Source organism: Carya illinoinensis, chromosome 5, assembly GCF_018687715.1.
Source record: "Carya illinoinensis cultivar Pawnee chromosome 5, C.illinoinensisPawnee_v1, whole genome shotgun sequence".
In the NCBI taxonomy this organism is placed as follows: domain Eukaryota; kingdom Viridiplantae; phylum Streptophyta; class Magnoliopsida; order Fagales; family Juglandaceae; genus Carya; species Carya illinoinensis.
Genome location: NC_056756.1, coordinates 36,688,002 through 36,699,943, shown reverse-complemented (window position 1 = coordinate 36,699,943; position 11,942 = coordinate 36,688,002). Strand labels below are relative to the sequence as shown.

At 37.3% G+C, this 11,942-nt stretch overlaps 1 protein-coding gene and 1 pseudogene across 1 annotated transcript; one reads left to right on the top strand and one right to left on the bottom strand.

Moving 5' to 3' along the window:
• The first annotated feature begins 303 nt into the window (after window positions 1-303).
• Window positions 304-7,897, top strand: LOC122311280 (annotated as a pseudogene).
• Window positions 7,898-8,189: 292 nt separating this feature from the next.
• On the bottom strand, window positions 8,190-11,126 carry LOC122311279 (pentatricopeptide repeat-containing protein At2g01510, mitochondrial). The gene has a single exon (XM_043125769.1). The coding sequence runs from the start codon at window positions 10,759-10,761 to the stop codon at window positions 8,908-8,910; it is 1,854 nt and encodes a 617-aa protein (XP_042981703.1). The 5' UTR covers window positions 10,762-11,126; the 3' UTR covers window positions 8,190-8,907.
• Window positions 11,127-11,942: the final 816 nt, after the last annotated feature.

The window sequence follows — 11,942 nt, the reverse complement described above, 5'->3', positions numbered from 1 at the left end:
CTAGCACTATGCACTATACATATGTCGGCTAACTCACTATGCTAGTACTATGCTAATACTATGCACTATGTATATGTCGGCTAACTCACTATACTGGTACTATGCTAATATTATATACTATGCATATAACGATTAAATAAATGTGGTCATACAATTCAAAATAGTTTATAACAAAATTAAGGTGACTGAGCTAAATATTGTCTAAATAATGTGGACTAGTTGATTTATTGTAGATGAAAGCTAGTTAAGATAAACTTTATCGTTATGCTCTTACTAATACAGCCTAACTAATCAGAGATTCAGAATACAGAGCCTAGATGCTATAAACTCCAAGGGCATTTCCGTCATTCAGCACGGTTTTACGGAGTGAGTTCGGTGTCAGTCCGTCAGTGACCAGTGGCCAGAGACACACAGCTCTGAGCTCCCTGCTCGGCGTCCATGGCTTCACCGTCACCGTGTAATTGGCCAGTGATCAGAACGGTCGACTCCGCCATTTATTTCTCCGCTTCTCTACCCAATCCCTCTATTTTCTTGTCCTTCCGCGCCGGTTCATCAAAAAGACCTTGTCTCACTACCTTCTCGCTGAACGGCTCTTCTTCTTGTATTACTCCTCCTCATATTTCTTCTGCAGCCAATCAAGGACTAAAAAAGACCGTTGATTCGGATCATTCGACTTTGCAGCCAAACACGTTGTTGGTTGAGTCGGATACTCGATCCTTAGGGAGACCAGCCCTGACTTTCAAGTCCTTTTTTGGGAGGCGATCATCATGGCGAAGAACATTATTCGCTTCCAAGAGAATTAGAAGCGTTATTTTACTCAATGTCATCACTATTGTCTACGGTAAGCAAGCTTTTCAGTTGCTTGGCATCTGTTTGGTCGCCGAGAATATTTTATTATATTCAGAAGCGATTTACCTCTATTTCCTTTCTTGTTTGAGGTATGTCCCCTGCGCAAATCCCGCCTCTCCCGCATGGAAAAAGAGGGGATGTTAGAAGTTTTTGCGCCAGCTTTTTTAAAAAACCAAAACAAAAAAAAATATATAAAATGTGTGGTGTGAGATATTGTGTAGCATTCTTTTATAATTATTCAAGGGATCTATTGTTAAATAAATAATTTTTTTACCTGAATTTCATATTTATTATTATTTTTAAATAGAATATGCCAGACTTGGACATTGTAGTACTTTCTTATTTTGTATAGAATAAATATCTTTTCCTTTTTTATCTCAGTTCAGTGAAAATGGTTGGTACCAAAAATACTTAAAATAGTAGTTATACCTCAACGTCCAGCATTTTGACTGATAAAGAGGTATGCAGAACTTTTGTTATATAATATAGGAGTAGTGCTAAGATGAAATCATGAAAATATATATATATATATATATATTGATATATTTTGGGGGGAGGGGGGGCAAAGTTATCTTATTAGAGTAACCCTATGCAAAAATCAAGAAAAATAAAATTTTTGGGTCTTTTTTAAACCCAAAATCTAGAGTTTAGTAGCCCTTACTTGCATCATTTGCAATGCACAAACAAGAATGTCTGTTTTTCTTATGGAAGAAATCAATCAATCCTGCCATTTTTTTTTTTTTATAATTAATAAATGAAATTTTATTCTAAGTAAATAGGCATAGCCCAAATACACAGGATGTATACAAATGAGAACACTTACCTATATAAGTTAAGGCAAAATACAACTAAAGCAAAACATTACAATCATTTCCGTTCCTTACAAGATTCTTAACCCAAAAGCTTAAAATATTAAGGAAAAACTCCCTTAGTTCCCGTATAGAACGTTCACAATTATCAAAGTACTTTCTGTTCCTTTCTAACCATAAACAGCAAAGTAAGCACACGGGAATCATCTTCATCGTAGCATTGTTGTTACTTCTCCCCTCAATACGTGGCCAGCATACAAAGAGACCCACCACATGCATAGGCATCACCCAGAAAATGTCAACCTTTGCAAATATCTCATTCCACAACAATGTCGCCACCTCACAATGAAGGAAAATGTGATCTATAGATTCACCATTCTTCTTACATATAAAACATCAGTCAGCCACCTAAAAACCTCTCTTCCTCAAGTTGTCAATGGTTAGTATTTTCCCAAGAGACACCAGCCAGCAGAAGAAAGCAACCTTAATAGGCACCTTGGCTCTCCAGATACATTTCCACGGATAATCTTTGACCCCATGATTGGTTAATGTCTTGTACAAAGAACTCATTGAAAATCTGGAATTAACTGTATGCACCCACAGCAAACTGTCCTCCCTGTTCTGATCAAGCTTCATCTCATATAATCTTCCTAATAAATCTAGAAATTCACGTACTTCCCAATCCTGCACATCTCTAGTAACTTCCAAAATCCAGAAAATCATATTGTTAGAAAAGTGATAGGAATCAGCCACTGCGGCCCCTTATCTCTAGTAATCCTGAAGAGATTAGGGAAAACGACCTTGAGAGGTCAATCCCCACACCAAGCATCATGCCAAAAATTGATCTTTGCCTCATCCTCCATCTTGAATTTAGTATTCTTGGCAAATTCCCCCCATCCCAGCCAAATAGACTTCCACAAACCCAACCCAAACACCCTTCTTACTTCATTCGAACACCAACTCCCCCATATCCTCCCATGTTTAACATCCATAATATTTCGCTAAAATGCATTACTCTTAAATTTCACACTCCCAACCCTCCATGGAAAAGCAGAAGACAAACCTTATTCCAACTCACCAAATGAAACTTTCTTTCCTCCCCATTACCATACCACAAGAAATTCCTATAAATCCTCTCAATTCTTTTAGCAACCCCAACTGATAAAGGAAAGAGAGAGAGGAAATAAGTGGGGAGATTAGTCAATGTGCAGGGTAACTCTTCCTTCCACCTTTAGACAAATATAATCAGGGTAACTCCTCTAATCTTCTCAATCACTACATCCCAAATAGAAACTGAGGAGCACCATTGGTTGGGTGCTTAACCATTGGAATAGGTCATGTAGTTATGCTTGAATTGACGGCTTAATAATGTGTATTCTCCCAAGGGCCAACTCTAATTGTAAAAAGCTGTCAGTAACCTAGTCATTTAGAAAGAATTACTTTTCCAGAATTCTACCCGTGAAAGAACAAACTAGCTACTAATGCTTCTCCACTTTGGATTTAAACTTATTTTTCCTCGTTTTTGGTCTTCATTTGCCTGAGTAGCTTCAACTACTTAACAGGTTATACTTATGAGCTATGGCCTAGGCATATGCAAACAGCCGGCCTTCATTTGCCTGAGTAGCTTCAACTACTTAACAGGTTATACTTATGAGCTAGGGGCTAGGCATATGCAAGCAGCCAAAACACCCCATCTCTCTCTCTCTCTCTCTCTCTCTCTCTCTGTCTCTGTGCATGTGTGCACGTGCACGCAAGTGTGTACATGCTTTGTAGTTGTTTACATAATCATAAATAATAAAGGTATGATCACCATTCTCCATATGACAATCTCAAGTAAATTTGTATCCATCACCTATGCACCCTAAATGATTCATTTATTACTAGCATTGAAAATTAATTGAAACAGTTTTTTTTTTTTTTTTAATTGTAGCTCTTATATGTTGTAGCTAGTAACATCCCAGTTGTGAAAGAGGTTGAAGCGATAATCGACCCAGCAGCTTTCACCGCCATGCGATTTACGATGTCTGCCATCCTATTCATCCCATTGGTATTGCGAGCAAGGGGTGATGTTGGCACCCGTAATGCAGGGATAGAGTTGGGTTTCTGGATCAGTCTGGGGTACCTGATGCAGGCCCTAGGTTTGGTAACATCTGATTCTGGGCGTGCATCATTTCTATCTATGTTCAGTGTATCTATCTTAACTTTTTCTCCTTGTACATTAAGGAAAGTTCTTTGCTTTATAAGAGTACTTGAAAGTACAGCCTGTTTTGATGAATTTGTCAGGTTATTGTGGTTCCCTTGCTTGATAGTATGTTGGGAGCAAAAGTTCCTGCCCGTACCTGGTTTGGAGCTCTCATGTCCATTTTAGGTGTCGCAATGCTGGAATCCAGCGGATCACCTCCATCTGTAAGCCTTGCCTTAATCATTATCTACTGCTTCTGTTTTCATACTGCGGTTGTGACGCACTTGGTCATGAAGTCATGAGGCAAAGAACTTAATTTATGAGTGTCTCTTCAACTACCAAACTATTTCTCTTTTCATACTGCGAATGTTATGTATCCTTAATATTGTTTCTCTTACCAAACTATTTCAGGTGGGTGATCTGTTGAACTTCTTAAGTGCAGTTTTCTTTGGTGTCCATACGCTAAGGACCGAACATATTTCAAGAAACACAAAGAAAGAGAACTTTTTAGCTCTTATTGGATATGAGGTAAGGTTAATACCCTACTGTGTATATTGTGACAAAGAAAAAAGCTTTTTAGTCTTCTTCGTGTATGGTTTGAATAGTTCGAGTTTTTCCATTCAGGTATTTATTGTTGCCCTGTCATCGACATTATGGCATGTTCTTGGAGGATGCTTTGGTGGCATCCAAGAATTCAGGCCATCATCATGGACATGGGCAATGCTTTGGAATTGGATGGTTACATTTCCATGGATACCTGCAGTTTACACGGGTGTATTTTCAACTGGGTTATGCTTATGGGTAGAGGTACACTTCCTAGTCTGTTACCTCCATGATGATGAAATATTAAACATCGAAGGTTCTTTCTTGTATTTCCAAATTGAGCTTCCCTGATTTAAAGCTGTACAATTATGAAATTTTACTTTATAAAGCTCTTATATTTGGAATGGCAACTGCCATGCTATCCTACATAGGCAATGTCTGTTTACTGATAAGCATCTTGTTCATTTAAACGAATAAACACGTATCCACTTAGCCCTTCCCATCTGCGTATGGTTCATTCATATTGAATCATGTCATTCAGTTGTGTAGTTATTTATTAAAGCATCTATGAACGCTCTTTGAAGCTGTACCTTCAAGTTATTTTTGTTTCCATCAATCACTAGACGAGCTAAAAGTACTCTCTAATTTCCTGTTACAATGTAATTTTGAGCAGGTCCTACCATTTTTCTTCCCCAGTGATTGACAACACTTTAATGAACTCTAGATCATGGATTAGGCTCTTTTTGGCAATGGCTGCTACATCCTTCATGATTATTTGTAGCAAGATACCAAAAGTTTTTGTTCCTGGCTGTGTTTCAGCCATATTTCTTCAGTCTTTCATTATGTTAATATATTATCAAAAACAATTCATCCAAGCTCTTGCTGTTGGTACTATAAATCTCCTTTCAGTTAACGTGATTGTTTGACCTTTACTGATATTGCAACATTTTGAGGTTAAAAGAATCACTTATTTCACAATGTTTCTTTCTGCAATCTTGACAAAATTCGGGAATCCATACCCAATTTTCAAACTGGCTACAACAAAAATATTTAAAATACTTGAAAATGTTTAGTGCTGAAATGTTGAATTCTAAGATTTCACTACAGAGCAGGACACTAGTGAAAAACTTTTGAGTCTTTATATGCAATATTTCATCTTCTAATGATGCCTTTTTGTAAAATTGGTTAATTGAATAGGTGGCTGCAATGCGTGACATATCAGCTACCGAAACTGCAATAATTTATGGTTTGGAGCCTGTCTGGGGTGCTGGGTTTGCATGGTTTCTACTTGGTGAAAGGTGGGGTTCTGCTGGTTGGATCGGTGCTGCTCTTGTGCTAGGTAACTTACTAACTTCTGTGTTCTGCTAATCATTAGTTGCCGGGTTGCATCTCCAGAACTACTAAAGTTGACCAAAGAGAGGTGTGGTTACATTGTTCTTTTAGAGCATAAAAGTTCATAAAAGAAACGGAACATTGCAGACATTTTCACATATGTTGCTCTTCTCTTCCTGATCTCTCTCTCTCTCTCTAGAATTCCAATATTCTTCATGCTAGATAGAATTACTAATAGTTTCAGAGACTGCATCTATATTTAGTTTTCCGTACTCATATGCACAAACAAAGCCCAAGGAAATGGTGTGGTTTCATCTGAATGACGTAGACTATGCTTTCGAGATTCTGATATTACTAAGATTATGAAAGTATAATTAAAAGAGATACAATAATTCTAAACATTTGGTGCCTTTTCAGATAAATGCTTAGGCTTCACTAATATAATGGTATATTGAGACTTGATCCTCTCACCTAGTTTTTGTGGTCATTCAATTTTTGAATTCGAAAACTAAACTGAGAAGTGCTGCCAAGGGGGAACTGTTTCAGTAAGAGTGAAGAATAAGAAATGCTTGTTGAAGTACTAAATGAAGGGAAATAGAGTTCTTACCCATGTAACACCAATAAAAGCAGAGGGAAAAAATGAAAGGTAATGCTGCGATACGACCTCGAAGTCCAATCATACATCTAAAATTCTGGCTCCTCCTGGCCCAAATGATTGCAAAACCCATGCAATTTGAGTAACTGTTCCTCTCATTTTAGATGATCCCTAACAAAGGTTGGTACTATTTCTCAAAGCATGAGCTTCCTCATAGTATGCCTCTTTTGCTAAACTCTTCCATCTTAAGAAGATTGCAGCTGACTTGGAAGACACTTTCTCTACCCATAGCTCCCTTTTGGCATTCTATGAATTGAATTGGAATTCATATAGCCCAAGTTGAGTTCACATAGTGTAATTTTTATGGGGTTTTGAGAAAAGAGAGAAAAAAAGTTGAATAAAAAATGATAAGGTTAAAAGAGGGTTAGAATATAATTATTTAATATAATTATTATTTTAGGATTTGAAAAAAGTTAAAATTATTTTTTGTGTTTTGTTTGGAAGTTTGGGTTTTGAAACCAAACTAGGCCTAATCTACATAGTCTGCCTTTTCCTTCACGATAAAAGAACAAAATACAATGACATCCAACCTCTCCAAACGCTGAACTCTCTGCTCTTCTAGTAGGCATCCTATCTGGTCAAGTCACGGAACATTTTTAATGTACTCCAGATCCCAGTTAAGTTAGAAAAGTTGTAATCTAGTACAGACCCCCGCTAGACAGTTGTGTTTCTAGTTCAAAGCCTATACCTTCTTTTAGTTTAGAGGCTATACCTTATTTTCCTTCTTGTTTCCTTAGCTCCAAGCCTTATTCCTCACACAGGCACCTCACCTTGGGCAAAGTGCTTTTTGTCAAGGAACATCTCGGATGATATTATATATATATATCCTAATCAGACATTAAGTTGGCTTTAAACCCCAAAAAAATGCATTATTTGTTTTCATTTTAAACTCATAAATAAATTCAAACCATTGCCTTTGCTTTTGTTTTGTTTCTCTTGTTCTTTCCAACAGTTTCTACTAAAGTTTTCTTGTTATGGCATAGTACAGTACGACATAGGATGATTTCTACTCTAGACTTGCCCAATTAAACACCCCTTCCTTTCTGAGATTTAGCATTTTAGGTCCTCGGAAGACTTGAACCCTAAAATTGTTCATCCTTGTTTGATGCAAACATATTCTCCATTTATTAATTTTGCCTCTATGTAGGTGGGAGCTTAACTGTCCAGATGTTTGGGTCTTCACCCAAAAAATCCGGTGATGAAGAAACAAAGTGAGAATGGTGATCAACTATTTGTTTCGGATAAGAAAAATCTTCTTTCTGCCTCTCCAGTCATTGTCGGTGCAAGAAAAGATGTTTCTGGTCAGCTAAAGAAGCCTAATCACCTGTAACATATTAATCTACTCATACCATTCCCTTAAAAATGTGTTCTATAGGTTTTCTCGTAATTATGTCATTCATAAGGCATTCCAATTTTCAGTACCTGCTGGAGGCCTGAAAACTTCTAGCCTCAATGTATACAAATGTAGAAGTACATGTTTATACTCTGTATAAGTAGAAAACTAATCTCAATATTATATTTTTATCACGGCTGTTAGGATGTGGATTGGTTGATACGAGCCGCGTATCATGCAAAGCACACTGCTATAAATTTTTTAGTTCCATGCGTGGAAAATGTCATTGTATCATAAATCGAACCTCCAACTTTATCAGATCATAGAGTTGGAAAAGTGCATACGCATGCATGTGAACCTGGTCAGGGCTTAAAATGAACTGATTTGATTTCTATGATCTTCATCATACTCATATCTAAAGAAGGAAATTGATGTTGATTGCAACTGTTCAGAAACATATGCTAGCATACTTTGAAGGTTCAGTGCTTGGATGGAAGGAATGTGCTCCATTGACAACAAATACTAGCATTTATGTAATTGAAGTATATATGAACAGACATTTGCATGCAAATAGTAAAAGAACTGCATTCCAATTATTTGTGTGAGGTTATAATTTATTTTCTGCTTTGCCTTGACATTGTGCTTATGTGCGATCTGGTTGTGTGGGCACTTTGTACTTGTGAGTTAATCTTTGGCCGACTGCAGTCGTGATTCGTGAACGGTTGCTTTCTCTAGAATTACTGCTTTCTGGTTTAACTTACAAGTGCCAGAAGCAGCCGGTTGAGCAGCTTTTGCCTCTCCATTTAAAGGGCTGGTGGTCAGCAGCACCAAAATCTTGATTTCCTACACCCTGACATGTTCTGTGCTTAATTTTGTTACTTGTGAAGAGAGACTAATGGCATCACATATAACCTGGTTGTGGATAGCTTTGGTTTCGTGCATGCCAGATGGGTCTATGCTCAGTATTTGCGGGTTCGAGTAAAAGAGCATCCCAACATATTTTTTTCGTAGCCGATGTTGAGGCGGTCATGGATAATTTTCAATGCGCTAAAGATGCCTCCATTTACTGGGAGAAAATAGTTGGATTGTTTGTCTAGCTTACCTCAAAGTTGGTCAGTTTCGAAGATGGGGGGGAAGTTAAGCCACATCTAATCTACATAATATGAGCTGACGTGTGATCCTCTCCAACCAACCACTTATGCAATCACCAAAAGTCTTTGCATGAACAAACCCCATTTCTAAAATGATGAAAACGAATCTTATCTCTCAGAATAATCTCCCTCATTGTGACTTTGGAGACGAACTTGGAAAAAGTATGGCAGTCAGCGCAAGTTCTCAAATTCTTCATCACCCTGATGGGATATCCAGGCCGAATATTGATGAGACCAAATGCAATAGCAAGTTTTTCACTATGAGTCCTGACTGTGACTTCCTTTTCCTCTGTTTCTACATCATGGAACACAGAACCAGTTTTGGGAATGTAGCCCATACTCTTTATCTGTTCAAATAAATCCCCTAACTTCTCGTATATTAAGGCTGACTGTCCATGCGATCTATCTCCCCCGTAAAAAACATGAAAATCGCTATTGAATTCAACTGCACTATAACCAGCTACCTTTTTAATGCCTTTCTTTCGCATTCTCTGTCTCACCTTGTCGACACATTCCCACCTCCCAGCAGCTGCATACATGTTAGACATTAAAACGTGATATGAAGCACTGTCAGCAGCTACTTCAAAGAGCAAGTCTGCTACATGCTGCCCTAATTTGACATCATGATGGATTGCACAGGCACCCAATAAAGCCCCCCAGACTCCTGCATCTGGCTCTATGGGCATACTTTTAATGAAGTTATACGCCTTCTCAAGATGCCCTGACCGACCAAGAAGGTCAACCATACAAGCATAGTGCTCTTTTCTTGGTTGAAAATTCTTCTCACTTGATCGAGCCATACGCCCAAAATATACCCAGCCTTCATTTACTAGCCCAGCATGGCTACAAGCAGATAGAACCCCTAAATAGGTAACATGGTTTGGTAGGAATCCCTCATTCTGCATCCCAGAGAACAAAGCCAGTGCCTTTTCACTCTCCCCATTGATGGCATAACCCAAAATCATAGTACTCCAAGAAATGACACTCTTTTGAGGCATGTTTATAAACAAGGCCCTTGCCATGTCAATGCTACCACATTTCACATACATGTCAAGCCGTGCATTTTCAACAATGATATTGCAATCAATCCCTTCATTTCTGGCCGCTTCATAAATTTCCTCCCCAATCTCTAAACAACCTAATTGACCACAAGCTGAAAGAGCACTCACAAATGTAACTGCATCAGGCTTAATTCCAGCGACACCCATTCGGCGAAACAACCCAAGAGCTTTACTAGCATGTCCATTTTGCACACAGGCTGCAATTAAAGCATTCCACGCCACTAGATCCCTCTCTACCACACTCTGAAACAAAAAATCTGCACTACCCAGCTCCCCGAATTTCATATACATTATCATCAGCTCAGTCCTCACCATAGAAACAAACTCCAATCCATATTTCATCACATGGACATGGACTGCCCCACCAGTCCACAGTTCAGGCAGTTTGGCACATGCCTTGACCACAAATGGATACGTAAAGGGATCAGGACGAACACCAAGAACGTGCATTTGCCTATAAATTGAAGATGCTTCCATGGGAAGCTCATTTTTCACGTATCCTTTAATGAGGGTGTTCCATAAGAATATTCGCGGCTTGTGCATTTCATCGAATAGTTGACGAGCATATGACATATCACCCAAGAGCGTAAGATTGATGAGAAGATGGGTAATAAGGCTGTTCTTGATCGATAGGCCTGTGGTAAGGAGAAGTGCATGGAGTTGTTTGAGCTGGTTTTGGCTTGAAGAACATGACTTCAAGAGGGTACTAAAGGCTTGCTTGGTCAGGGTTATTGGTTGGTTGGAAGGTTTTGGGGTACAAGGCATATGTGAAAAATGGACGGCTGAAGGGAACACTTCAAAAGGGAGAGTGACGTAGAGTTTATTGGGATGAGTGTTTAATAGCATGGAGTAGTACTTGCTTATTTTCCTAAACTTTGAGAGAGAATTTGGGATTTTGAGATGGATTTTAGGGGCTTGTCGTCAAGCGCCGTAGCACATGATTGCGAGCCCGGAATCTTACAGTTCGTTCCAAAAAAGGGAAAGAAAAAGATGACCACCTTTCAGCACCTTCTCTCAGCATGGCTTTTCTTCTTGTACTAAATTAATAATGCGCCTTCCCTCAACATCTTTTTTGGGGAGCGATCATGGTTCATGGTGGATATTCGCTTCCAAGAAAGGTAGAAGCATCGCTTTGCTTAATTTAATCAATACTATCTACGGTAAGCTAGCTTTTCGGTTGCTTGGCGTTGATGGATTTATTCAAATTCTTATTTCACTTTGCGTCATTTCCCTATAAATGGGAATTCTGAACATTCACAATGAATTCTTCATCTTATTATTTAAAATATATTATTAAAATATATTTTTTCTATTTTAAATATTAACTTTTACAATACATCATTCACCAATTTATTTATTTTGTCTTCGTATAATTTAAATAATCTTTTTATTCTTTTTAAATATTTCCTTTTTACCAATAAATTGACAATATCCATATATTTTTTTTTATTTGCAATTTTTTTTTTTATATACAATGTAAAATAATTCAATCCTATATACATAAAACAAAAATATATAAGCCAAAGAAAAATTAAAAATAAAATCAAAATATGAAAAAACTGGTTTAAAAATATTTCCAAGATATTTTTTAGAAGAAAATGAAATATGTGTTTTAAATTATGAACAATAAAAAAAATTTGCTTACATGGTAAAAATCAAAATAAAAGAAAATGAAGAAGTAAATGAAACATAAATAATAAAAAAATGTTTAAAGGATGAACAGTACCTACTAAATGAAGTGGGTTACTGTAGCTTAATTTATTTTACATTTCATTTTACATAATCAGATGAAACTCTCTTTTAAAGCAATTCTTCTAATAATATGCATTTTTTGTATAATACAAAAATAATTGAGAGTGCTCTTATTGTGCATAACAATTATTCATTTAGTTATAGAAATTTATTTTTACTTATTTTCTACATGACATTATAGCCCTAGGTTTCCTGTAAACCCTTTGTATAATTTTTGCAATGAGTCTGTCGCTGCTCGGTGCTTTTCGATCATCATTGCAGTTAGTATTGAAATC